Raw genomic sequence first — 26,906 nt, 5'->3', positions numbered from 1 at the left:
GCTGTGTTTCTCTTTGCTTCCCTTTTCCTTCCTGCCTCGCCCCCTCCCTCTCTCTCCCTGTGCTGGCTCTGGGTTGGGTGCCCTTGTCCACTTTCCTTGGCCTGCCCAGATCACCGTCTGTTTGGGCCGGACCCTGGAAGCTGGCCTAGACCGTCTCCCTGAGACCAACTGTCTTCCCCAGGCTGTGTTCTGCCCTCTAGTTCTGCTGCCAACGCAAATCCCTTCCTCGGCTCCCTTTACCAGTCTGGTACCCTAAGGAGAGGCGGTGCGTGCGCCCCGTCGGAGCTCAGGGGGAGGAGCGGAGGAGCGGGCCCCGCCCCTCCCGGGTCCCTGCCCGCGCCCCCAACAGTGCCCTGGCCACAGAGCCGCCGCTGCCGCCCGATGAATGGAGTCGCCTTTTGCCTGGTCGGGATCCCGCCGCGCCCGGAGCCCCGGCCCCCCCAGGTGAGGCGCTGGGCCAGGGGAGGGGGTGGGTCCGGGCGCTGCCGGGCAGCTGGAGGTAGGGCGGGGGTCGCCGCGCCCCTGTTCGTCAGGCACAACCTGGGGAGCACGACGCCGGGCACCACGAGAACGACGCAAGGAATATAGGCTGGTGGCAGGCCCGAGAGGGGGCCGGAGCGAGAGCCGACCCGGGCCGAGGAGAGGCAGGGAGGCAGGGGGCTGGGACTCGCAGGGCTGCCAGGGCAGGGGCGCAGACCAGGGCGGCAGTGCCAGGACCCCGGCGGCCGGCCAACGGGGACGGAGGTCCGCGCCTTTTGTCCGGGTTTTTCAGGCGGGGCGCCTGCCGCCGTTTCCTCTGCCCGAGTTTTCGTTTTCCGTTGGCGAGGCCCCGGCACAGCTGGAGGGAGAGGGAGTGGGGGAGGGGGTTCCCAGAGTGAGATGTCCTTGACCACTGCGGCCGGACACCCCCTCCCCGCGCCACACTCGCCCCCTGCCGGGCCGGACCTGGCCGCGAGACGAACTGCCTGGCCTGATTCCTCGCTCCCCTGGGTCCTGAAGGAGAGAAACAGGTTCGGGACCCCTGGTCCTGCCGGCGCGGCTGCTCCCTCTGCCCCCTCGGGCTGGCCGTGGGTGGGTCTGGTCGCAGGGTGCCAGGGGATTACTCAGCGCTAGGCTGCTTTGCTTGGATTCTTTCATCTGCCAGCTGCTGAGGCTGGGGAGGGGCCAGCAGGGGCCTCCGGGCCCCATCAGGGCCAGCCCCCTAGGAATGAGCCTGGCTGCCCAGTCCCGCTGGGGCACCCGAGCACACACTCCACCCCTTCCCAGGTTGAAGGATTGAACGTTGTCAAGCCGGTCGTTCCCTGAGCTTGGAAAAGAAATTCCCTGGGGGTCTAGAGGGGGGTCAGGGTCTGGGCTGAGGCCTCTTTCGCCTTGGACGGGGCTGAAGGACTTGGGGATGCCCTTCCCCAGCCAGACCTCCAGAGCTGAAGTGGGGGCTGGCACTTTGCAAACTTTGAGACTGGTGTGCTTCTCAGGAGCTGGATGGATGTATGCTCAGTTCGCCCTCAGTCTGCATCTCCCTCTCCCCGACTCCCCTCTGCCTTTCAGCCAAAGTGTTCCTAATTATAAACTTGAAATTCAGGACGGACCGGGGGTGGGAGTGGAGGTCATTAAACCTGAATCTCTTGGACTCCCCCCCCCCCGCCCGCCATCAACACACACTTTTCGATCTCTCCAGCATCATCTCCACCCCCCCCCGCCCCGCCCCTACCCTGTGACCCAGCTGGGGGTGGATGGCTTGGATCCCATGTGGTTCTCCTCCCTGCTAGGGCAACAGTTCCATCCCCAAAGTGGCTACTTTCACTGAGATGCTGTGCTCATTGGCATGTGATTTGAGTCTTGATTACATAACCAGTCATTTCACCTCCAAACGCAACTCAAAGGCCCCCAGCCTCAACCTCTTCCACTTGCTCACAAGGTGGTTGAGCCCCACACCCAGGGAGCTAGGAGTTCCCCGTTCCTGCACCCATGGCCCCCAGTCTCTTGATGGGAGTCACAAGATGAAAACTTTTCAGAAGGGAACATTATTAGGAAGGCGGCTTTAGGATGCCATGGGGAATGGGACAGGCTTTTTGAATGGGGCAAGTCAAAAGGAACTTGTCCTGGGGACTAGGCCTGTGGCCAGGCACCTTGGATGGGGACTTCTGTGCCCCCTCCTCAGTCCGACCCCGAGCTCATGGGGGAGGGGAGCAGGAGATCAGTCTGGCCCCCCAGGGGTGCAGCATGTTTGGCATGGGTGGCAGCGGGGGTGAGGGAGGGTGCTGGTACCGAGCAGGGCCATGCAGGAGTGGGTAGAGGTATTTACTGCTTCATCCTTCATTGCAGGGATACTTAGAAGGATTGCATGATATGTATGGTTAAAAGACAGAGTAGCCCTGGCCGGGTGGTTCATTTGATTAGAGTGTCATCCCACGCACCAGAAGGTTTTGTGAGTTCGACTCCTGATCAGAGCACACACCTAGTTCAGGTTTGATCCCAGGTCGAGGTGCACGCAGGAGGCAACGAATAGATGTTTCTCTCTCTCTCTCTCTCTTCCTCTCACTTTAAAATCAATACATGTCCTTGGGTGGGGATTTAAAAGGAAAGAGAGAGAGAGACTACAAAAGAGGAGAATGGAATAAGTTACAATATGAGGGATTGCAGTTAGCTCTTTGGGAGAACTTCCAGGGAGAGGCTTGTGAGCTGCCCCATCCCAGGCCAGCCTGGAACACCATGTAGGGAAGTTTCCTTCAGTACAGTGGGTTAGGTAGTTTCCTGCGAAGTCGGATTCCAGTGCAGAAGTCCTTAGGGGATGCAAATATAGTCAAATGAGCATATACATTAGTGCCTAAAAGTGTTGTAAGGAGAGGGAGTGGCTATAATAGTATAATTGATAGCTAAGACGTAGATAGCAATTTCTCTGGGCCAGGATTTATATAAATTACCTCATTAGCCCTCACAACACAACTACAAAGTGGGTAGCATTGGTAGCCCCATCTGACAGCCGAGGACACGGAGAGCTAATAGCATAAACAGTCACATCGCTAACAAGTGGCAGAGCCAGGCAGGGTACCAGAAACCTGGTTCGAATCTGTGCTATCACCTTGCCATCCTTCTCAGGACCTGCCTTGACCTGCCATCATTCCCACCTTGAATCCAGGTCCATCTTCGACACGGCCCAAGATCAAGGTCGACCTCTGTCTAGATTGCAGCTTGGTTGCTTTTCTTTAAGTTGGGACAGAGATGGAGACGAGAGGCCTCAAGGTGGTAAGGCCTCAGGTGTCCACGGTCGGAGGGTGGGAGAATCAGCTCGTTTACCCCTCGACCCCACTTCCCCGCCCCATGCTAGCCTATAACACCTGTCTGTGCTTCGGTTCATTGGTGTTTTCCTACCAAAGGGGCAGGAGACCCGATCTGTTCTCTGCAGGGGTTCGAAGGTGAGATATTGGCTTGGTCAAGGATTTAGACAAAGCCTGGTTTTAATGATCCTGCTCTCTTTCCCTCCCCGGAGAGCCATGAATAGGGCCTGCGGGAGCTGGCTCTGCCTTTCCCCTAGCGCCCCACCCCCTTCAGACGCCCGCCTCTAGATCTAGGCCCCTGTTCCATGTGAAACTGTGCCAGCTCCTCGGCAGGGCAGTGCTAGCCAGTACCAGGCGGGCCTCAGTGGGACGCAGGCCGGGACGGCCTTAGGACTCGTCTTTAGGGCAAGTTTAAAGCCCTGCGGGATGGAGCATATTCATCACCTGTCAGTGTGGGTCAGGACCGGACGGGTCATCTCGTCCAACTCGCCATACTGCTGTGGGGAAACAGGTCAGAGGGTGTCCGCAGTCAGGTGGCCCGTGAGTGGTGGACGTGAACCCAGGTGTTCTGACTGCTAGGCCCCCAGGCCGTGCCTTCCCACACATGGTTCTGTCCTTGGTGCCCCCCTCGGTGCACCAAGTTCTGGGACTGGGCCCAGGAGGAAGAGGGAGGGTGGGGAGGAGCCAGGGTGAGTGGACAATGTGTCCTGTTCATCTCTGTGTCCCCAGTGAGCAGCACAGTGCCTGGCACAGAGTGATTCTCCATAAATGTTTGTGAAGTGCAGGCCAGGGAGCAGCCCCTCCCCTGGCTTCCCAGGGGCCAGCTCTGACCCTGGCATTGTGAGTCACTCTACACAGCCCTCTCCCCTGCCAGACTGGCATCATCTGAGGACAAGAAAAATAGTAATGGTAGCTGCTTCCAAAGTGCCCGCCCCTCTAGGTAGGCACATTATCATCACCCCGTTTGACAGACAAGGAAACTGGCACAAGAAGAATACATGGCTCCGCCCTGGCTGGTGTGGCTCAGTGGATTGAGCGCGGGCTGTGAACCAAAGGGTCGAGGTTCAATGGGTTCAAAGGGTCGGGGCACATGCTTGGGTTGCGGGCCAGGTCCCCAGTGTGAGAGGGGGTGTGTGAGAGGCAACCATGCAGTGATGTTTCTTTCCTTCTCTTTCTCCCTCCCTTCTCCTCTCTCTCAAAAAATATTTTTTTAAGAAATAAAATATTTTAAAAATTATATTTAAAAAAAAGAAGAATACGTGGCTTCCTAAGGTCACGCTGCTAGTGGCAGAGCTGATAGCTAGTGGTCACACTGCTAGTGGCAAGAACACTTGACCTTGCTCTTAGCCTCATTCCAGGCAGGCCCCGAAGTGTCATATTTATCTTGGTATCCACGGAGCCTGGCACGTAGCCGTGTTTGTTAACTGACTGACCGTGTGTGGAAAAACCACAGAATTCTATCATCTCGCCTTGTGGAAGTAGCCGGGATTGGCGTCTCGGGAAGGCAGCCTGGCGGGGCTTTGCTGCGTTATCTGCGCCGGGAGCACCTGAGCCAACCCCAGCAAGGAAAGGGAAGCCCACCCACGCCGTCACCGCTGTCCTCCACCACTGAGCAGGGGACACTGGCTACTGACTCCTCTCTCCCTTTCTTCTTCTCCTAGAGGGGTCAGTGCTGAGGGGTCAGTGCTGAGCACTGGGCACATCAAGAAAGGCTACAGGTTGGATTAAAGAGGCCGGTTCCTTCCTCATCGCTCTGGCCCTGAGGTGTTCGGCGCAGTGCATCCCCTTGGTGGAAGATTCCGCATCTTCGAAGTTGGAGGGTGCGCAGAGTATTTAGTTAGGGCCTGTCGGGCTATCTCTTCTCTCTCCCACAGTAAGGGTTACTGGATTTCTAGTTATCTCCAGTCCCGGACCCTGAGATGCCCAGGGTCATCTCCTTCAACCCCCTCAGGCCCGTGTGCCCCCAGGCAAGTGACTACTTCCCCTCTGGCCCCCTCTGTTCCCCTTGTGCCGTTTGAATTAACACCCGTCTGCATCCCAGGCCACTGTTCATGCTGTAACAAAGGCTGGTGGGGAGCCGGACAGGGGAAAGGAGGCTTAGTGTGGGGGTGACGTCTGCCCTGGCACAGCCCCCCGGCCCCTGGGGAGGCAGGTGGGGTGTCAGGGGCCTCAGCCCGCTGAGGTTCAAATTTCAGCCCTACCCCTCGTTCCCTCTGTGACCTTGGCCAAGTTACTTAATGGTTTTTAGACTCAATTTGCTTAGCCCTGAAATAATCCCTCAAAATTGTTTTTGGATTAAATTGGATTAAATGAGGTAATACAGGTAAAGGGGCTGTCATTCCATAATCTCTACTCTAATAGCAACTGCTGTTAAACAAACCATAATCAATGAATGGAAACCAGAACAACACACTTCCGGCTCAGTAAGGAGAACCCTGTAAGGCCGGAGTGATCCGCAGAGGAAATGAGCTGGCCCCGGAGCTGCCGAGGTTCCCAATCAGAGCAGTGGACCGAGCACCGGACGGACTGGAGAGAAGTCAGGCTTGCGTGAGAGGCTGACGCAGGAAACCTTGAGGGCTCTGCTGGGGGATCAGCCCCGTGTGCCAGGAAGCCAGAGGAGCAGGTGGGCCTGGTTCCTGCTCTCAGGGGTGGCAGGGGGCAGGGGGAGGAGTGAGAAGTTGGCTGCTGTGCTTTAGGCTGTACTGTGAGGCTCCTCCAAGAACAGGGAGTCCTGGGCGGCTGCCTGAAGGAGGGAGGCCTGGAAGGGTGGGTATGGTTCCAGGGGTGGGAGGCCCTGGACACTAGTCCTAGAGTCGTCCCCAAGGCAGCCTCCACATTCTGGCTGCCCAAGGGGGTGAGTGTATCGTGGTAGTGGTAATGGGGGAACTGGTAGCGCCCTGTTGCCCCCACTCCCTGCCTCTCCTGCAGGAGGGGCCAGGGCTACTCCCTGCGGCAAAGAGCAGGGGCCTGTACGGAGCGGAACTGGGGAAAAAAAGACTTCTTCTGCCCAGCGCATTTGGGGGCGTCTGGGGGTCGGAGGAACAGTGGAGCCTTTGTCCCCAGCTGCCGGGAATCTGGCCGAGGAGCCGGCCCTGGGTCTGGCTGGGTTCTCACAGGCAGGTCCTCTTTGAAGTGACCCTTTCAAAGCTCAGCCTGTGTCCCGGGGTGGAGAGACAGCTTGGGGCGGGGTGTCAGGATGAGTGAGACCTGCAAGCCAAGGATGGAAGCAGACCCAGCGACTCTGGGCGGGCAGGCTGGCAGGAGGTGTGTGGGCTGGAGGAATGTGGCCGGGCGGGGGGCACATGTAGGAGCCATGTGGGAGGACAACCGCTCTGGGCTCTTGGCATCCAAGTGGGGGTCAATGTAGGGAAGGGCAGAGTTCATTCTGGCCCCCTGCCTGGTTTCTATCATTCCCCGCTTGATTTCTGTCTGACTCTGGGCTCCTAAATCCACAGGTTCTTTCTCCTTTTTAATTTCCTCAAAGGATGTGAGAGTTCCTTCGAGAGAATCCAGGGTGGATGCAGGCCTTAGAGCCCTCCGTAGAGGGCAGGGCGGAGATCCGGGCCGTCAGAGCTTTCCCTGCTCCCGAGAACCCCCAAAAGGCTGAAAGGGGAGATTAAAGTGGAAACCTCAACCCCCACCCCAGAGCTGTCCTCCTCAGTGTGAAGATCTGTATTTCTTCAAATGACAGAGAGAGACAGGCAGACAGACAGACCCCTGAGTGGGAACATCTTCAAAATTTCAGCTGGGGGCCTCTTAGAGACCACCCCTCTGCCCCTGACTCTCCACTTGACTAGTGAGGCTACTGAGGCCTAGAACAAGGTCAAGGACAAGGAGACAGAGGCAGAGGGCAGGGGAAAGGAAAGTGGGAGGAAGAGGCAGTTGAGGAGGGAGCTCAGGTGGCTGAGCTTCTTCCGATCAGAGGGTGGTGAAGAGCCCTTCTCTCTTCCACCAACCTGCTGGGATTCCATGAAAGGAGGAAGGCGGGGAATCAGTTTCTGCTGGTTTGTTTGTTTGTTTTGGATTGAGCAGTGGACATGGAGCCTCAGGCAGCCCAGGTGCGAACCCTGCCCTGATGCTGTTTTCTAGTTCATGCCCCCACATCCCAATCTCTTGACATAATGACATGCTCTGTACTTGGGAAGAGTCTTCTAAATCTCCCTTACCTTGTATGAGGGTGTGAGCCTTGGTTCCTCTTCGAGAGAGGGGCAGGAGGGAGTTGAGAGTCCAAGGTCGTGTTGGGGGGCTGCAGGCGGTTCTGGTACTCTCCTGTATCTCACGCTGGCATCTGCAGAGCTGAGCCCTCATTAGCTCTAATGAAGCCCTGGAACTGTGCCCCACCTCTGCCCTGCAGCACCTGGTGGGAGTGAGGGGGCAGCTGAGATTGAGCCCAGAGACCAAGGGAGGTGGGATGTCTGTAAGAGTCAGGAAATGGGGGCCACGCAACAAGGCTGGGGCTGCCGACAGGACTGGGAAAGGGGCCCACATCACTTTTTCCTTTGCCACTGGGACTCTTCCTTGTCCAGTGGCCCCTAGGTGCTTAGGTGCCACAGTGCAAGGGAAAGTGTTACCTGAGAGACTAGGACATTCCCAGGCCCGGCTTGCATACAGTGCTGCCTTGCCCTCTCCCTAATTTCAGCCTGGGGCAGGAGAAGGACCTGACTCCAGAAACTGGAGCTTCCGTCCTGGGAAAATCAGGCAGCAGCCAGATCCCAAGGCCAACTGGCCTTTGTTCATTTGGTGGTCATTCCTGTGCGCCCTCTCATTTCCTGTGTTGCCAGCTCTCTCTGTGGCTTCTGGGACTTGGAGAAAAAAGACACAATCCTGCCCTCAAGGGGTTTCTGGTCTGTTTTTCCTACCATCTAAAGGCTCCACTAAGATTGTATAACCATGGGTTCTGAGATTTGCATCTACACTGTCTGCCAGTCCAGACCACCCCTTAACATCCTCTGCCAAAAATATTAAGATAAAAATGATCTGGCATAACTGGGGAGACAGACCGGAAGCAGACACTAACGAGTGTCTTCACTGTGACAACATGTGAGGATGAATGTGGTAACAGCGGTTTAAAGATGGAAACAGTGTTGCTGGGTTGAATCGCTATAGGCATTGGTTAAAAACTGGTTGGCAACATGATTCATCTCCTTTCTCTCATTTCCTGTTTCTACCTACCACTGAGGATTCTTAAAAAAAAAAAAAAAATATATATATATATATATATATATATATATATATATATATATTTAGAGAGAGGGGAAGGGAGGCAGAAATAGAGGGAGGGAGACACATTGATGTGTGAGAGATACCTTGATCAGATGCATGCCCCCAACTGGGGGCCTGGCCCATGACCCAGGCATGTGCCCTGACTGGGAACCGAATCAGGGACCTTTCGGTTCCCACGCCAGCACTCAATCCACTGAGCCACGCCAGCCAGCACCATTGAGGACTCTCTAGTGAAACTTTCTATGGTGAATTTTCAAGAGCCATAACGAAGTGGTTGTATATTTACTGATACAAGAACTGATACCCTAAGAAGGTTAATAACTCCACCAAAGGCTGCCCAGCATCTGGATTTAAATCTGGGTCTTCTGAATCCTAAGTTCATCCTGTGCCACTGCTACCTCCCCTGACAAAGAAGAGCCTGGGAGACCACCCTCCCACCCTGGGGAGGCAGGCACTCCCTGCTGCCCTGAGCTGAGCCTTGAAATTTAGGTAGGGTCTACATGATGAAGGAGGATGCAGAAGCACAATCATTTTCTGCTTCTCCGTGACTCTGCTGTGCATAGGGTTCTTCCTGTGCCTGCCCGGAGTCTGGGTGTGCCCTTGAGTGATATGGAACATCCCAGGGCTTCATCAGCAAACCCAGATTGAACCCCTCCTTCTTTTAAAGATGCTCCAGCTCTGAGGGAAAGAAGGCTTCACTGAAGAGGTGAGGCTGGTCCACGCTTGAAAGATGTCTACCTTGAAAGATGTCTGCTGGCCCTGGCTGGTGTGGCTCAGTGGATTGAGTGCTGGCCTGCAAACCGAAGGGTCCCCAGTTCAATTCCCAGTCAGAGCATATCCCCAGCAGGGAGTGCTCGAGAGGCAACCACACATTTGATGTTTCTCTTCCTCTCTTTCTCCTTCCCTAAAAAAGATATATGTCTGCTGGGACCATAGAGGGGTGGTGGGCATAGAAGGGAGAGATGGACATTCCAGACCCAGCGTGACTTGCTCCCGTAGATGCTGTGAAGCCCTGGAAGGGTGTCTGGCAGCGGAGGCAGCAGACCCGGTGATGAGGGCTGACACGAGCTGGCGATGGAGAGGACAGGGTAGAAGCCCCCTTCATCTTTTCCTTTCCAGAAACTCACCACACCACCTCTTCCGCTTCTCTGAAGAGCCTTCCCTGCCTTCGCCATTTCTCAAACTCCTATTCGTCCTTCAGTGCCCAGTGGAATTATCCTTCTCTGTCAAGCATGCCCCCACACACAATGTCCTCAAACGTATGAGGACTTCCTCCTCTGTGCACTAGGCTGTAAGCCCCATGAGCAGAGACTTTGTCCTGTTCACTCTTCTATCTCCAGCTTCTAGCCCAGGCCATGTTGGCTGGGTGTTGTTGACCAATGAACTACATGTCCCCATAGCACTTGGGCCTGCATTGTGGGGAGCACATCATACTGACAGTAGGAGTACTGGTCGCAGCTGCCATTTGTTGAGTGTCTCAGTGCCAGACTCTGCTTGCTGAATGCTTTATACACTGTCTCTTCAATCTGCACAACAGCCCCGTGAGGAACAGATGATCTCTGTTTCATAAATGCAGAAACAGAAGCTCAGAGAGGTTAATAATTAGTTCAAGGACACACAGTTAGGAAGTGGGACCAAGCTGGCCTTCAAACCCCCAAATCCTCTCAATCCTGTTTCAGAATTTTTAACACCGTGCCTCTTTATTTGGTGCATGTCTATCTCTTTATAGAGTCGGGGACTGTTTTATTAATTTAAAAAAATCCCTGTGGACTACCAAACTGAGATTTGTGCAACATCTCCCAGGTTCCAGGCACTTAACACTGGGTCCTCTCGAGAATGCCAGTTACAGCTCAGGAGACGGAAGCTTGGAGAGGGAAGAGACTTTACTTGGGTCCCACAGCCAAGGCCTAAACTTAGGCCTCTTTGACGCCTCTTTCCCCAGTGTCACTGGGCCCAGCCAGTGACACCCAGCCAATAGTCCTGGAATGAAAGAAAAAAGGGACTCTGAGTTTAACTGACTTGTTTGAGGGCACACAAAGGGCAGGACTGGGCTGGGGACTGGGTCTTCGGTCGCTAGCCCAGTGTGCTTCCCACTGCCGTCACTGATGAGGAAACGGGGTCCAGAGGCACGGGGCAGGGACAGGCCAGTGACATTTCCCAAATGCCCAACTGTCAGACACAGAGCTCCGAGCAGGAGAAGTTGACAGGGCTCTGGGTGGGCAGGGATGGTGTCTGAAGGTCATAGTCTTGCAGGGCCTTGAAAGAATGAGGGTGAGAGGCCTCTACCTCACAGTATCAGTGCAATTTGAGTCACAGGGTGACTCCAGGCTTGGGAACCACAGCCGCCAGGGATGCGGCTGAGGGAAGGGGCCCTGCTCAGCACTGCTAGACTAGAGCTCAGAGACTGGTTGATTGCCTATTGGGCGCAAGTTCCCAGGCCCGCAGAGACCCGCCAATCAGATACGTCCTCTGCTCTCTATTAGCATGGCCACACCCCTTTGCTCCAGCCTCTCAAACTCTGCCCCCAAGCCTGCCTCTTCTGCCTCCGCCCCATTTCTGGCCCCCTACGCAGGGCTGGCGTGGGAGGGCTAGGGTGGGGGGCTGCAGCGCTGGGAAGGGCCGACCTGGGCTGCCAGCCTGGCTGCACTATTCATAGCTCAGGGGCTGGCGTAGTTCGCATACTTGGCGTTTCTCAAGTCTGGCTGGCCCAAAGCTGCCACCCCATCCACACTGCTCCCTCCCTCCCCTCCTCTCCCCTTATCCCCTTATCCCTCTCCCCTTATCCGTCTTCCCACTGCCTTCCCTCTACCTTCATCATCTTAGCCAATCTTATTGACATCTTGAGGTGGCTGAGCTTGCAGGAGGAAACTGAGGCCTGGAGAAGGGGCGTGTCTTTGGGCGTGGTCTCCACTGAGAAACTAGTAGTAAGGAGTCGGGTAATGCGGTGGCCAAGAGCCTGGACTCTGTGCTCTGTTGGCAGACAGAGCTGGGCTTGAATCAGACATGTCACTACTTCTGGGACCCAAGCAAGTACCTTAACTCACAGTGCAGGAAGCTTTTCAGAAGCAGTCAAGCTAAGACCTGGAGGATAGGGGATCAGCTAAAGGAAGATGAGGGAAGGAGAGAGACAAGTGTTCTATTCCAGGGAGAGGGACCTGCGGATGTGGTGGGCCAGCCCTGATTGGACAAGGCTTGGCCAGCTAGGGGACAGAGGACACTGCCAAGGGGACTGAAGCAGTTTTCTTTTTCTCCCCACCTCTTACACCCTTATTCCAGCACCTGGCCCTCCTTTCTGAATCTGGTTCCCACTGAGGAAGGGGTAGGATCCAAAAAGATAAAAGATATGAAATAGCACCTACTCCAGGTAGAACTCCCCACCAAGGACTGTCTCGGAGGAGCGAGTCATTCCTTCCTACTCAGAAATAGGATGCCCAGTACCCAGCTTGTAACAGGAACTGGGGATTTGACAGCCAGCAAAGCAGAAGATCCCTGCCTTCCAGAACTCACAGCCCTGGGGAGTAGAGGGAGGGATTTGTTGGTCCAAATAACCTCATAAATACATAGACACCAACTCATGAGTGGTATGAGAGGGTGCAGAGGGACCTGACCTGGTCTGAGGACCAGAGGAAGTGACATTTTTTTCTGAGAACTATAGGGTGAGTAGGAGTTAATTAAAATATGGGTTGGGAAGGTAGGGAGGGAGCTGAGGAAGAGCACCAGCATTCCAGAAACAGCATGTGCAAAGGACCTGAGGCTGGATGGGTGGAAGGGTGCCTGGTCCTCAAAGAAGCTGGAGGAGGCCAGGGTAGCTGGAGCACAGAGGAAGGGGGGTGTGGTGGGCGTGGAGCCTGGAGGCGTGTCCCACAGAGTCTGGTGGTTATAATAATAAAACAATTGGTCTGGATGGTCAGGAGCCAGAGGAGTGAAGGCAGCTTGGAGCAGAGGAGTGGCCGTGGTGAAGTGGTAGACTTAGTTCACTCTCTCTGGGTGGAATGTAGGGTTGGGGCCATGACACCTCCCATGTATCGGTGCCCAGAGTGCCTTCCCAGTGACTTTGTCAGGCTGCTATCCCTAGCTTTGTTTTGTAGCTGAAGAAGTAAGAAAACCCGTGTGACCTTGAGGTCCCATGGCCAGAAAAGGGCTAAGGATGGCACCAATGGCAAATGTGAGTCTTTCTCCATATCAGCCTTCTTGATGCAGGGATAGTGATCTTTCTCACTAGCGCACTATCCCCCCCCCCATCCCCACCCCACCCCCAGTGCTTCTGTGAGCCCAGCACAGCACCAGACCAGGGTGGGGGAGGGGCCAAGGTGGCAGGTGTGTGTGTCACACTTATCCCAAGAGGCTGCTCTGCTCTTTCTTTTTTTAAAGAGATTTTATTGACTTATTTTTAGATAGAGGGGAAGGGAGGGAGGAGAGGGAGAGAAACATCAATGTGTGGTTGCCTCTCACGTACACCCGACCGAGGACCTGGCCTGCAACCCAGGCATGGGCCCTGACTGGGATTCGAACCAGAGACCTTTCAGTTCACAGGCCTGCACACTGAGCCACACCATCCAGGGCTTTTAAATGAGGTAATGCATGTGCAGTGTGCCTGCAGACAGTAAGGGCTCAACAAATATTAACATGGGGCTAGGCTAACTGAGGACGGGTAGGGTCTGGGGCCGAAGGCGGTGCCATCTGTCCTCTTCCGACCACAGAGCCCAGCCCAGAAACCATCTCAGTGCCTTCCTGGGCAGGAGCCAGGGGAGGTTGTTTGTCCCTGCAGAGCCACCATTCCCTCCACCCTTTCGGCTGCCTCTGGGGCATCATGGGCTTGATTAGGGAGAGGTTCAGCTCCTAAGTTGGGTGAAGGGATGACCTGGGCAGGTTGGGCAGGGCCTGGGTGAGGGGGCGGGTGGTTTCAGGGGTGGGGCTGAGAGCCTCTCTGCACAGGGAACCCCATGTGCCCTGGGGAAGATTTCCGGAATCTGCTGAGGCCTGCCCTGGGCGGAGATGTGGTCTCAGTTTGACTAGGACTGAGCTCGTCCTTGGAAAAAATACAAACACACACAAAAAACAGGGGGTGCACCTGTTGTTTTTGCCCAGGTGGTCAGACAACAGGGAGCATTTCATAGAGAGAACCTGGAGTTCTCCACCCCTCCTCCACTGTCTGCTCTGAAGTGAGTTTCCCAGGGCAGTCAAAGAATGGATATGATGACTTTGGAGAGGAGTAATTGTGGGCATTTTTCTGCCCGCAGGAATGACTGCCCTAAACATGATGTAAGAGGCTCTGGCCTCTTTCCAGTACTGCTAGCCCCAAGGGAGAAGCTTCCTAAGGCTCCATAGTCACTCTGTCCTTCTGCAGGGGACCCTGCTCTCTTGTAGGAGATGGGGACTGGTAATCCTGGAGTGTGACGGGAGGGGCCTGGAGAATGCAGTGGGGAGAGGCAGGGTGGAGGGAATGAGGGCACCCTGCCCACTCTGGGCCATGAGAGCCATAAGTGTGCTAGATCTCGGCCAGCAGGGGGCTCTCCTGCACATGGGACCCGTCTGCATCTCCGACAAGACTGTGCATCCTTCAGTGTTTAGGCATGTTTTTCTTGGAGTGTGTGCATGGGAGAGCATGTGAGAATAGAACCTTGCCTCTGTGTGCACACCTTTGTATGTGTGTATGTTAAGGGTGTTTTGTAGGCTTGGAATAGATGTGTGTGCTGTGCGGGGTCAGCCCTCAGGAGGTGGAAGCCCCACACTTAGCCCAGCTTCTGCTGGAAAACTCTTCCGAGGTCCTGACACCATGGGATATGGCATCCCCCGAGTTTGAGCCTCTACCAGTTCAGCCGCTGATAGGTGGCAGGTCCTTTATCAATGCCAAGGACCTACTGCATCAAGGTTCAGACTCCTCCGCAGCCTGAAAGCTCACCCTGTGCAGAGAGCACTGGAGCCCCCAAAGGTGGCAATAGGGGGTCTGAGACGGCACAGTGGAGAGAGGTGGGGGCGGGGTTCTCCAGCAGGAGGTGCCCAGCTGTCTTGGACAATCTCTGGGGGCGGGTCTACCTCTGAGCCCCCGTGGGAGACGTACCTGTTCATTTGTTTCATCTTCTTTCAACAACATTGTGTTCCATTTGAATTCTGATCTCGCCATTTTTTATTGCAGTAAAATATGCAATATTTTGTACTGAAAAATAAATGTACTGTTTAAAAAACATTTTTAATCCTCACCTGAAGACATTTTTTCATTGCTTTTAGAGAGAGTGGGAGGGGGAGAGAGAAACATCGATGCAAGAGAGAAGCACCAATTGGTTGCCTTCCGTAGGTGCCTGGACCAGGGGCTGAACCCACAACCTTTCGGTTATGGGATGAGGCTCCAACCAAGTGAGCCTCACTGGACAGGGCAAAATGTACTATTTTCTAAGAGTACAGTCCGGTGGCATTGAATACATTTACATAGTGGTACAACCATCCCCACCACCCATCACCAGAACTTTTTCATCTTCCCAAGCTGAACCTCTATACCCATTAAACAGTACCTTTCATTTCCCAGCGCCCCAGCCCTCGGCAGCCACCATTCTATTTTTTAAATCTCTCTGAATCTAGTTATCTCACTTAAGTAGAATTATTCAATATTTGTCCTTTCGTGTCTGGTTTATTTCACTTAGCACAATGTCCAAAATTCCATCGTGTGTACACCCCCTTCTGTTTACCCGTTCATCCGCTGATGGACGTTTGGGTTGTTTCCACCTTTTGGCTCGTGAATAATGCTGCTATGACCACGGGGGTACACGTATCTTTTGGGGTGCCTGTTTTCACATCTTTTGGGTACACAGCCAGCACTGCAATTACTATGTTTAATTTCGTGAGGACCCGCCACACTGTTTTCCATAGCAAGGGCATTATTTTTGCATTCCCACCAGCCATGCACAAGGGATCCAATTTCTCCATGTTCTCGCCATTCACAAATAATTGTCGAGAGCTCACTATGTACCCAGCACTCTAGGCGCACAAATCTGTTGCGGAAACTTCAGTAGCTGTTATCCTTGTGAGGCTCTCAGTCCGATGGGGGAGACTCAGGCCATGCCCTTGAGAGGTCTCCAATCTGAGGGGCAAGACACAGGCCATCAGTCACCTCTGGGAGACCCTGGATTGTTATGGGGCAAAAACAAAGAAACACACAAACAAAAAATGAACCCTGCTGTCAGAGAGTTCTCCTTCTGATGGGGGAGGCACAGGCCCTTCCTTTTGGGGAGTCCCAGACGGGCCCAGAGACCAGAAGGGGTACGTGGAGGGCACGCATTGAGACATCAAGGGGCTGCTGAGCAGAGTAAATCAGGGGGTTGGAGAGGGCTTGCGGTGGGCCCTGTCCCACAGGGCCTGCAGTTGCCTAGGCAACGGCCCTGCTGTTTACTTTGTGGCTGGCTCTAGACTCACCCTTTTGGGCAAGTGCTCATTTCCCACCATGAGGAAAGATGCTCCTTTTTTGTCTCCCCTCCCCGAGGAGGGAATGGCTCTTCTGCTGGGAAAGGTCCTGCCAGCCTGGCACTTTTGCCAAGTTCCTCGTCTGCCAGGAGCAGGCCCCATCCCAGGGTCTCACGTCTCCCACCCCTTCCCCACTCCCAAAGAACCTACAAGACGAGGCTCTGGGCCTGTCCAAGTTCTGCTGTCGAAGGAGGGTGGTCCTGATTGGGGGAAGCTGGGGTACACAGGAGCCTGTAGGGGCTGGCAGAGGGAGGTGGCGACCCCCATGTCGGTGGGTTTGTCTGGCTAAGTGTGCACGTGTGTCTCTGTGTCTTTGTGCACACGTGGCTGAGTTGTCCCCATGTCTCATGGTGAGCGTGGCTGGGCCTGTGAAAGTGCGAAAATCCAAAAGGCACTCAAAACAGCCCGCATTAACCTTGAGGGCATTATGTTAACTGAAATAAGTCAGACCGAAAAACACAAATACTGTATGATCTCACATGCGGAATCCTAAAAAAACGAGCAAACAAACAAACAACCAAGACCAAACCCCCCCCCACAAGCTCAGAGAGAACAGATTGGTCATTCCCAGAGGTGAGAAAGGGGGGTTGAGGGGAGTAGGTGGTGGATGGGGGTTAGGTGGGGGGTGTTGAGGGCATGGCCAAATGTCAAAAGTTCCAAACTTCTAGTTCTAAAAGAAGTCACAGGATGTGATGTACATACAGCGTGGTGACTATAGTTAATAATACAGTGTTGCATATTTGAAATTGCTAAGAGAGTAGATCTTAGAAGTTTTCATCACAACAACAAAAAAATTCTGTAACTGTGGCTGATGACGGATGTTAACCAGATCACTGTGGTGCTCATTTCATGATGCACACGTCTGGAATTACTATGTTGTACGTCTGAAACTAACATAATATTGTATGTTAATTGTACCTCAATAAAAGGTTTTTTTGAAGGAAAAGGAAAAAGAACAACAACAAAAAACCCTTACATTTATTGAATCCCTACTGTGTGCCTAGGGCCTGCACTAAGGACTTTCTTTAATTTACTTAATTCTCCCAACAACCAATGAGGCAGAAGTTAGTGCCATTCTCATTTTATTTTATTTTTTTAAAAATATTTTATTATTTATTTATCTTTAGAGGGGAAGGGGGGAAGGAGAGAGGGAGAGAAACATCAATGTATGGTTGCCTTTTGTGCGTCACCTGCTGGGAACTGGCCTGCAGGGAACCGGCCTGCAACCCAGGCATGTGCCCTGACTGGGAATCGAACCGCGATCGTGTGGTTCGCAGGCCCGTGCTCAATCCACTGAGCTACACCAGCCAGGGCTCCATTCTCATTTTAAAGATTTTATTTATTTACCTTTTAGAGGGGAAGGGAATGAGAGAAGGAGAGAAATATCAATGTATGGTTGCCTCTCGTGCACCCCTGCTGGGAACTGGCCTGCAACCCAGGCATGTGCCCTGACTGGGAATTGGACCACGATCCTACCGTTCGCAGGCCCGCGCTCAGTCCACTGAGCTACACCAGCCGGGGCCCATTCTCATTTTACTGGTGAGAAACCAAGGCTCAGAGAGATTAAGTGGCTAGGCTGGGTCTCACAGCCAGAAAGTGGTAGGGACTCCGGAGCCTGTGGTGAGCTCACCCCTGGGCCCTGCTGCCACGGCAGAACGAGGGGTTTCTGTGCCACTTGGGATCACGCTGGTCCCTCCTGGAGATGACACTGGAATTTCTGGCATCTCAAGTACTGCCTCCTCCCCTCCCCCAGCCGTCCCTGGCTCTGGCTCTGTTTAAGGGCCGGAGGGGAGCGTCACTACCACCTCAACTCAGAGCAAGGTTGGCCCTGGACGGGAAGGGGGGAGGGGAGCATGAGTCTGGAGCGACTCTCGAACCACGCCCTGCTGCGGGACCATACCAAGCTCGGGGTCCCCAGGTTCCCAGTGACTAGGGTTATCAGATGCACACGGAGGGTGTTGGAGCAATGCAAGCTTGTTGGGCCGGCTTGCCAGCTCAGCGTGTTGGGGCACGTCAGGACTGTACACAAGTGGTTCTGGGAACCAGGCATCTGAATGGGGCAAAAGGGTGGGGGAGGGCCGAGGGGGCAGCTGCCCTTGAATGAGGAGACTGGGGCAGGGATCAGAGGCCCAGGCGCGGGCGGGCGAGATGCCTTGGGTATCGCATTGCCCGCATGCCTGGGAGGGACAGGGCTGGCGGTGCATGCGCTCTGTCTGGTGGGGAGGCTGTGGGATAGTTACAGGTCTGCGTTTAGTGGTGTTGCAAGGACGGGTGGATGTGTGGGCCCAGCTGAAGCTTCCGAAATGCCAGATCATTCTCTTGGGGTGAGAAGCCTAGTTCTTACAGCCTGGGGCCTACATTCTGGGAGGAAAGCCAGAAGAAGGAAAAGCAGGAGAGTTGACCCCAAGCCCCCTCTCTCACTTCCTGAACCACTCGCCCTTCAGCGCAGCGGTGTTCTTCCTCCGGTTCCCAGACCCTCACCCCGGGACTCTCCTTCTCCTCGGCTCCTGACTGTGGGGCTGGCCCCTGCAGCCTTTTGCTCCTCTAGCCTGGGCCGCCCTCTGGTTCAAGGGCTCTGGCCCCACCCTCAAACAGACTGTTTCCTCCCAGGGAGAAGAGGCCCAAACCCCTGATAAGGGGCCCCCTTGATAAGTGAGAGTCTCCCTCTGTTCTGGGTGAAAGGAGCAGGCTCGGGCTTGAATGTGGAACTTGGAGACCCCTAAGAGTTTTGGGACCTGTTGTGCTAAGAGAACTCTAAGTGTTCTGATGATGAGGTCTGCACTGGTCTTATTCTCCAAGGTGCCCCAGGCCCTGGCACAGTGCCCGGCCTGACACTCGAGAAATGGTTGTTGAAAGGATAAACAAGAGGGAAGTGGGAAAAAAATCTGTTTCAGGCTTTAAAACCCTGGGACCTGTCCCAGCTTAGTAAAAGCGAGGCTTTGAACCAGTCACTTGTCCTCTGTGAGCCCCAGTTTCTACATCTGAAAAATGGGTGTAAAAATAATCCCTGGACATCCAGTTCTTAGGGTAAGGGTCAAATGAGATAAAATGAAAGTGCTTTGAAGTAGTAAAGGGATGATTATGTCATTTGGAGAGAAGAAAACTGGATGCCCTTCTCTTGAGGGTGCAGCTCCCAAGACCTGTCCCGAGAACCCCTGGAAGATAAGGTTGAATGGATTTTGCAAGCTGGTCAAACTAGAGGATGATGGGAGGGACTGCTCAGCTGGGTAATTCCTGATTTGGGGGGGAGGAAGCTGGGGAGGGTGTAGGGAAAGAGGACTCACACTAGACAGGAAGGCTTGGAATAGAATCTCAGCTACGCCTGGTATTTCCCAGCCCTTGGCCCCCTCCCCCACCACCCTCTGGGGCCCACCCCACATTCCCTTCCCAGAGGAAATGGGGGAGGGGGTTGAGAGGCTCCCCAGGCCTGGAGGATCATTTATTCAAACTATGTGCAACCTTGTACCCTACTGTGTACACCCCCTTCTTGATATTCCTGTAGAAGCAGCTGGGGCTCAGGGGGAGGGGGAGGGAATGTATGGGTTTGTGTTGGACCAGGCTGTTACCTTCTTTGCTGGGCCTGCTGCTTCGGCCCAGCGAGAGGGCAGGAAATAGACATCATCCATGGCTCATCACTTCCCAGGTATGCGCATCACGGGACACGGAACCCCCAGGGGTTGATCCAGATGCACAGCAGCACCTGTTGGCCGTGAGAGACTCCCTGGGGCATGAGTGGGGAGAGTCACTCCATTTCCTGAGAACCAGGGACTGGACTTACAGCAAGAGGAAAGGAAGTTAGGTATCTGGAAGGACTTATAGACTGCTTGCTGGGAGAGTAGGCCAGATGGAGGACACCCTCGTGGCCATTGCCCTCCACTTGGGGCCACAGGGTCTGACATGGCTGAGGACATCTTGGTGCTTCCGGCAGGAGGGGGCCAGCCCCGGGTCTGGTTTTCTAGTGACAGAGGAACAGCGGAGGGTGCTGATGGGGACGTCATGAGTTCTGCTCCCTTGACCACCATCCTTTCCCACTCTGCTCCCGGGCCCTCCTGACTCAGCGCTGGCGGCAGCCTCCCTCTTCCCGTCTGGCTTCCGCCAGGGTGGGGGTGGGGGTCCAGCTCCTGCACAGGGGGCCCTGCAAGCAGCAAACAGGAAACAGGAGAACAAAACCGCTCCCCGGCCCCCACATGCCTCACCCTCACCCTTCCTCCTCCCTTCCTTCTCCCTCCCTCACTCCAGCCCGCCCTGAGGGTCCTCTATTCTCCTCCCTCTGCTGCCAGGACCCCTCTCCTCTCTGGGCCCCTCCATGTCACTCCCCTACCGCCCACACGGCTGTCCTTCCTCGGACGGAATGAGGGAGCCAACCCTTCTGCTGGGCTCTCCCTTTGGGTGGCTGCCAGTGAGGACCCAGTGCTGGGATTCTGTCCCCCAACACTCCCAGATCCGGGAGCAAGGTTTGGCTGGAGCTGCCTCCCCCACCCCAACCCCAGCCTCCCTTTCTTGACTGCTGGCTAGAATCTGGAAATAAGGTCCAAGGTTGGAGTGAGGGGTTCTGGGCTTGGAGTCTCAGTGATGTCTTGACAAGCTGGGTGCTCTTGGGCCTCAGTTTCCTCATCTGAAAACTGAATCATAGCGGTGGCCCCAGGCCACAGCAACGGGCCTTGTTGAGAAACACACTGTCTGTGAACAGTCGAGTGGGATAGCAACGGTGGTGCTGATGGGCACTTACCTACCAGCCCAGACCTCTGCCAGCCCCACCCGGGAAGGGGCCTGGGGAGGGAGGAGGCGGGGGGGGGGTGGCGAGAGTGGGGTCTGCCATGCACTTGGGCTACCTGCCTGACTCACAGGCCGGGTGTGGGGCGGGACCAGCTTGGAGCAAGGTGTTGGCCCCTCTGGGCAGAGTGAAGGGGTGGCGGGTCCTGGGGAAGGGGCAGTCACATTCCCCCCAGTGACAGTGGGGACTGCACCTGTAGCCCTAGGGCGCCTCTGGTGTGGGTGCCAGGCAGAGTGTGTGCGTGGAGTGGGGGCGGTGGTGACGTGGGCCGTGTCCGGCGGGCTTTCAGGCCATCGTGGGTACGTGTGCACGCATGTCTCTGTAGGACGTGTGAACCATACACGTATGGGAGGTGTCCAAAGTGTGCGTGCATACGGCATGCAGTCCATACACGGTGTACGTGTGAGGGGAGTAGGGTGCTGATGGGTGTGTTTCTGTGGGGTGTGTGGAAGAGGGAGTGTGCGTGAGTGTGCGTGGCTGGGAGGGTGTGGGATGTGTGTGTGGTATAGGTGTGTACTGGGTGGGTGGGGTGTGTTTATGTGTGTGCCTCCATGTGAAGGACATGCGTGCACATGTGAATGTGTGCTTCTGTGGGCGCAGGAAGCTGGGTGCGGTGTGTGCAGGGCCGGTAGGGGTGAGTTTTTGTGCGGGTGGGAGGGTGAAGGGGCTCTGTGCTTGCGTGCCTGTGCAAGGGCACTGTGTGCGCGTGTGTGAGTGTGTGTGAGTGTGTGAGCTGGGCGGCCCTGCACAGGGGCCGCCCCGGAGGGGGAGGTGTCTGCTCTGCGCGACTCGCCGGCGTGTCCGGGCTCCGCGCCTTCAGCGGAGTGGAGCCGGAGGCGCGGAGACGCCCCAGCCGTCCTGCCGTCCTCTGCGCGGGCCGGCCATCCCTTCGGGGCCCCCGGGCCCCGGGCCCGTGGCTCTGGGGGGCGGGCGGGGACCCCTGGGGTCCGTCTGCCGCCAGGAGGGCCGAGGACGCCGCCCGCGGGGCGCCGAGGAGTGGCCGTGGTCCCCCGCGCCGCGCGCCGTGCTCCGGAAGCTGGGCCCCCGGCGGCGCAATGGGGCCGGGACCACCGGCGGGGCCGGGGGCCCCCACCTGTGGCGGCGCTGGTGGGCAGCGCTATGTGGCGCTTGGAGCCTGCCGAGGCCCGGGGCTGGCGCTGGGAGCGTGCCGTCGGTGTGGACTGCAGCGCCCCAGAGCCGCGCTGCCTCTGGCTGCCCTACCTCAGTCACAGCGACCGCCACGCGCCCGGGTCGCGGTGGGCCAGGGTGAGCGCTGAGGGAGTGGGGACTGAGGGCAGGGGCCTGGACAGGCCTTGTGGGGAGGCGGGGATGCGGGTGCTGGACCACCAACTCCCTGGGATCTTTGAGCCGTGTGTGCCCTGTGCTCTGGGACCAATGCCCCAGAGTGGGGAGTAAGTGAGTAGCTGGAGAACTGCTGGGGTGGGTGGTAGGATCGTGGCTGAGAGCTTTTCCAGGGGTGCTGGATGACAAACCCTAGTCTGGGTGAGGGCCTCCAGGAGGCCCGAGCCTACTAGTTCACAAGCAGCAGAAGCATGGAGGAGACCTGGGTTCTTTGAAGAGATGCTGGGGCATCTGGAATCCTGGGGAGTTTGGGCCACGGGGACCTTGAGCCAGAGGCAGGCAGGAGCACCACTAAATGGAATGGTGAACACCACTCTGCCCTCCCTTTGGTAGTGGACAGGGGCCCCCCCCGGGCACACAAGGGTTTTCTAGGGGGCAAAGGAGACTGAGGTGGCAGAACGGGTGGTGAGCGATCAGTGGGTGAGGACTAGCACACAGGGCGGGAATGGGGAGGTGGGGACAGTGCTTCTGATGTCGGGGATCGACCGGGCTGGCAGGGCGTGAGTCACAGTGGGCACCCTGCCCGGTGTGAACGTTGTGCTCCCTGCAATGGCCTCTTTATGCTCCTGGGGGAGGAGCAGGACTCCTGGGGTCTCGTTCCTGGTGTTGCCGGAGCACCGTGTGTCCGGCTGTGTCTAATCTGTGGCCCTGGGGCCGCTGCCCTTCTCCTGGAATCAGCTGGTATTTCTGGATGTCCCTTTCTCTCCTGACATGAGGGTGGGAGCTTTGAGAAATAGATCTGGAGCAGGAGAGCATTAATCAGGTGTGTCCCTGTGTCCCCTGAGCCCCTTTTTGTCCCCTGAGCCCCCCTTGTCTCTGTTCCAGCCTCAGAGAGCAGAGTTGGGGATGTGTGTGAGCGGCACCCCTTCCCAATCTAATCACCTTTCTAGTGCTCCTTGCTGGCTCCTCTGTTTCTGCCTCTATCAGAGGCTCGTTCTCCAGCAAAACAAGAGCACGACCCAGCACTGTCCCTGGTCGGATGGAGGGGAGGAGAGGGCACAAACCTGTGTAACTGTGTGGAGGGATTGCGGCTAAACCTAAGGAAGGGAACTTCCTGCAGCAGGGCCGCCAGGGCGGCTGTGGATGGGGGCTGTGGTGTCCCCACTTCAGGCAAGAGTGTGGTAGCTGTGGCCGGGGGATCGCCACGCTGACATCCTCAAAAGCCTAGTTGGAAAGGATGGGGGAAGGGAAACTGGAAAGAGGGAAAAGGGAGATAAGCCTGAGATAAGATTGGGGGCCCCAGCAGTGCCTGGGTGAGGAAGGGGCCTGAGACAAGGTATGTCTACCACCCTGGGTTACAGGCAGGGGCCCCCCAGAGGGTGGCACCCCCCAGGCAGCGGGCAGCTCCAGGCAGGATGTATGCTGGGGGAGGAGTGGGGAGCATGCGGGGACCTGTCTCAGCCACTTCTCGTCACTGGGGCAGCTGGTGGCTTAAACCTTAATCCAGGACACCAGCAAGACAATGGTGCCTGCAAACAGCCTCAGCTCGGAGCCTGAGCAGAGGGCGTGCAGGGGCGGCTGCCCCCACACTGGAGAGGAGCTGGGGCTTCTGGGAGGAGCGGGCAGGGGAGGGTCTCCTGAGGCCCTCTCTTCTCCCTGGTCAGTTCATTGCCAGGTCAGCAGGGATAGGAAATCCGAGAGATTTCAGCCCTCAGCAGAATTCCCAGAGAATTTTCTCCTCTGGGCTCCCACGGGACTGTGGGTCGAAGTGGGAGAGTCCAGGCTGCCACCACGGGTGGAAGGAACTGCGGGGCATCGCCGGGCCTCGGACCCCACGCCAGAGTCCCAGCTGAACCCTGTTGGGCTGGGGGACCTGCCGCTTTTGCTCGAACCCTTGCACGGACAAAGAGCCCGCAACCGCCTCTGGGCAGCCTGCCAGACCTACATGCCGGCGTGGTCACCTCAGCCTGGAGCTGCGCGTCCTCCTTGCCCACCCAGCTGCGTCCCCTGAATCGAGGCTGCTGCCTCTGCCACGTTTCCCTCTACTCTTCCCGACCCCGGGTCGAGTTCTCTAGCCTAGTGCTGGGCACGGGGCCGGCTTCCTTCCACCAGATGTGTGAACAGGAGGCTGGATGGAAGTACGATGGAACTTCTTGTATCAGTACATTTGAGTGGCAAACTTGAGCTTTCTCCAACTATTAGACGGGGAGGGAAGGGGCCTTAAGAGGAAAGGGGGAGCTCCTCACCCCAGAGCCGGCTTCCCTGGGCACCCAGCCTTGCCTTTCTTTCCGGTGCCAAGGAGGAACGAGGGGGCTGAGGGCTGTTTAGGGGGGAGAGGAAGGGACTCCTTGGCCTCTGAGGGTTGTTAGGTTAGGCTGCTCGAAGTGGGGGTTTGAGAGCCCCCGAGGGAGCCCCCCCGCCGCTTTACACCCGGCGTGCCGCCCTGGGCTCCTGTCTTCTCCAGAACGCCCCCCGCCTCCCCGTGAACACACCTCTCTGACACCCCCTGTCACTCGCTTTCCCTCTCTGTGTCCGAGCAGGGACACTGTCCATCCTCTCCTCCCTCAGGCCCCAGAAAGAGTCCTGTGTGTCCCCAAACCCTCGTCTTCACACACCCTCTGCCATGCCATCCTGGGCAATCCCCGAGTATCCCAGCGGGCCGGCCAGGGGGCAGCAAAGTGCCCGCAGCCCCCACCCGGGTTCCTAGTCACCGAGAGCCAGCCAGGCCTCTGGGCTGGGCTCCCCGGCCGCAGGAAGTCTCTTCCGTTCAGATGTCCAGTCGACTCCCTCGTGGCTCTCGGTCCCCCACTTGTTCCACCTGCGGCTCCTGAGGGACATGTGTGTGGGCCAGTCTGTCCATGCCTATGTATGTCTGTATGCGTGGCACGTGCTACGTGTGAGGCTGATTACGTGCAACTGTGTGTAGCCATGTCTGCGTGTCCACACAAGAGAGCATGTGTGAACTCATCTGTGTGTATGTGTTTTGCACATGGGTGTGCTTCTCTGGGTCTTGTGGTGCGTGTGGAGGTGTCTGCATCTGCCCATGCGTGTGCCTGTCTGTGTGTGTGCGTGAGAGTGTGCAGCAGCCAGAATGAGCTCAGAGAGCAGCCGGCCCCGCATGTCCAGGGCCTGGCACATGGCAGGCAAATGTTTGGGGAACTGAGTGGAGCCAACACCTGGCTCACTCACTGCTTCGCATTGTTTCCTCGGAGGCAAAGGTGTCAGGAGGGAATTGGGAGAGAAAGAAGGAAGAAGCTTCTGGGCTGATGAGGGTGAGAGAGGAAGGAACGGCAGGAGGGTGCCTGGAACCCCAAGGACCCCACCCTTTCAGGTCCTCTGGGCTGCGGGAGGTAGTGGCCACTCACCCTTCTCCCTGTGCTTCTACAGCTGCCGCTGGGCCCGAGAGATGGGTGCGCTCCTGGGCGCCCCCTCCCCTGGCAGGGGACCCGGACGCTGCTGCTGCACAAAAGTCCCCAGGATGGCTTCGGCTTCACCCTTCGCCACTTCATCGTGTACCCGCCCGAGTCTGCCGTGCACTGCGGCCTGAAGGTACGCCCGGGTCGCCCGTGGCTCCAGTCCACCGTGAGGACGCCTCGATGGGGGAGAGGGGATTGCTTTGTACTGTCCCATTCCTCCAAGTCCTTTTTCTGTGGCCCGGGTCATCGTCAGCTTCTCAGGTGAAAGCGGCGGTTGTGGGGGGAGCAGGTGGCGGGTTCAGTACAGGAGACCTGGAGGTGGGGGAGCCAGGATGCTAGTTCACACCTCAGACTCGAGGCCCCTGGAAGGGGAGCCACCTGCTCAGAGAGGTGCATGCAGTCCCGGGACCCCTGGTCCACTGGCCACTTCTGAGTGGGGTTTGTTGCTCCCTCTCAGCCTGAGCCCTCAGAGGGTCTGTCCTAACACACCCTGGGAACCCCTCCCAGAGCACCCAGGCCCAGGCCGACCTCCCTCTGGGTGCTGCAAACAACTCTGGGTGGGGATGGAGGAGGCCTGGCTTCTAGCCCTGGTACAACTCCCAACTCACCGTGGTCCCTGGGGCTTCTTATCTCCTGCTGTAACCTGCGGGCGTTTCTTTACTTGACCCTTAAGGGACCTTCCAGCCCTCATATCAATGTCACGTTCTCTTGAGTCCGGGAACCAGGGCAGCTCAGCCCAACCCACAGAGTCAGCTTGGGAGGAGGGGGTCCTGAAAGTGAAGCACTTATGCAGGAAGCCAAGGGGGGGCCCAGGCAAGAACCAGGGCTCCCCAGGAGAGCCCTGCTCCCTTCCCCAAGTCTCCCAGCAGGGGAGAAAGGTTTGTCTTGTATATATTTTAAAAATATTTTATTTATTTATTTTTAGAGAGGGGGGAGGGAGGGAGAAAGAGGGAGAGAAACATCAATGTGTGGTTGCCTCTCGTGTGCCCCTACCTGGGGATGTGGCCTGTATGTAACTCAGGCATGTGTCCTGACTGGGAATAGTACTGGCAGCCTTTGGTTTGCAGGCTGGTGCTCAATCCACTGGGCCACACCAGCCAGGGAGAGAAAGATTTATTTTGGAGTCAGTGAGCCCGTTACTCCGCTTCCCCCAGGGCTGGCACCAACCAGCCTGCACAGCTGCTGGGGTCTCCCCCTTGGAGAACTCGGTTCCACCTGCCAGGGAACCGAGGCATTGGATTTCACGGCCTGTGTTTGTGCACTTGCACGGCTCTTTGTGGGCACATGTGTGTGCATGGTGTGCTGTTCATGTACACACACATGAACATGTGTATATTGGTGTTTGTAAATACGCATCACGTGTACATGGCTGTGCAGCTCTCCTCACCATGTCTGAGTCTGGGGCGTGTGGGCTGCACACGCTATTCTCACTGGCTGCAGTTATGCTTCTGAGTGTAA

The 26,906-nt window shown here is 56.5% G+C and overlaps 1 protein-coding gene across 4 annotated transcripts in view; it reads left to right on the top strand.

Moving 5' to 3' along the window:
• ARHGAP23 (Rho GTPase activating protein 23) overlaps window positions 1-26,906 on the top strand; it is a 76,815-nt gene that overhangs the window by 7,846 nt on the left and 42,063 nt on the right. For 2 of the 4 annotated variants that reach the window (XM_037149893.2, XM_037149889.2), the window contains exons 1-2: window positions 21,775-21,996; window positions 25,420-25,581. In XM_037149893.2, coding sequence (XP_037005788.2) covers window positions 21,850-21,996; window positions 25,420-25,581 — 309 coding nt within the window. In that variant the 5' untranslated portion in view covers window positions 21,775-21,849. Of the gene's footprint in view, window positions 1-194; window positions 445-21,774; window positions 21,997-25,419; window positions 25,582-26,906 lie in introns of those variants that run through there. The other 2 variants (XM_037149890.2, XM_037149892.2) reach the window with 2 other exon arrangements.

This window comes from Artibeus jamaicensis, unplaced genomic scaffold (genome assembly GCF_021234435.1).
Source record: "Artibeus jamaicensis isolate MK-2021 breed Jamaican fruit bat unplaced genomic scaffold, CSHL_Jam_final contig_1998, whole genome shotgun sequence".
Lineage (NCBI taxonomy): Eukaryota > Metazoa > Chordata > Mammalia > Chiroptera > Phyllostomidae > Artibeus > Artibeus jamaicensis.
This window is presented reverse-complemented; position numbering and strand designations above follow the sequence as displayed.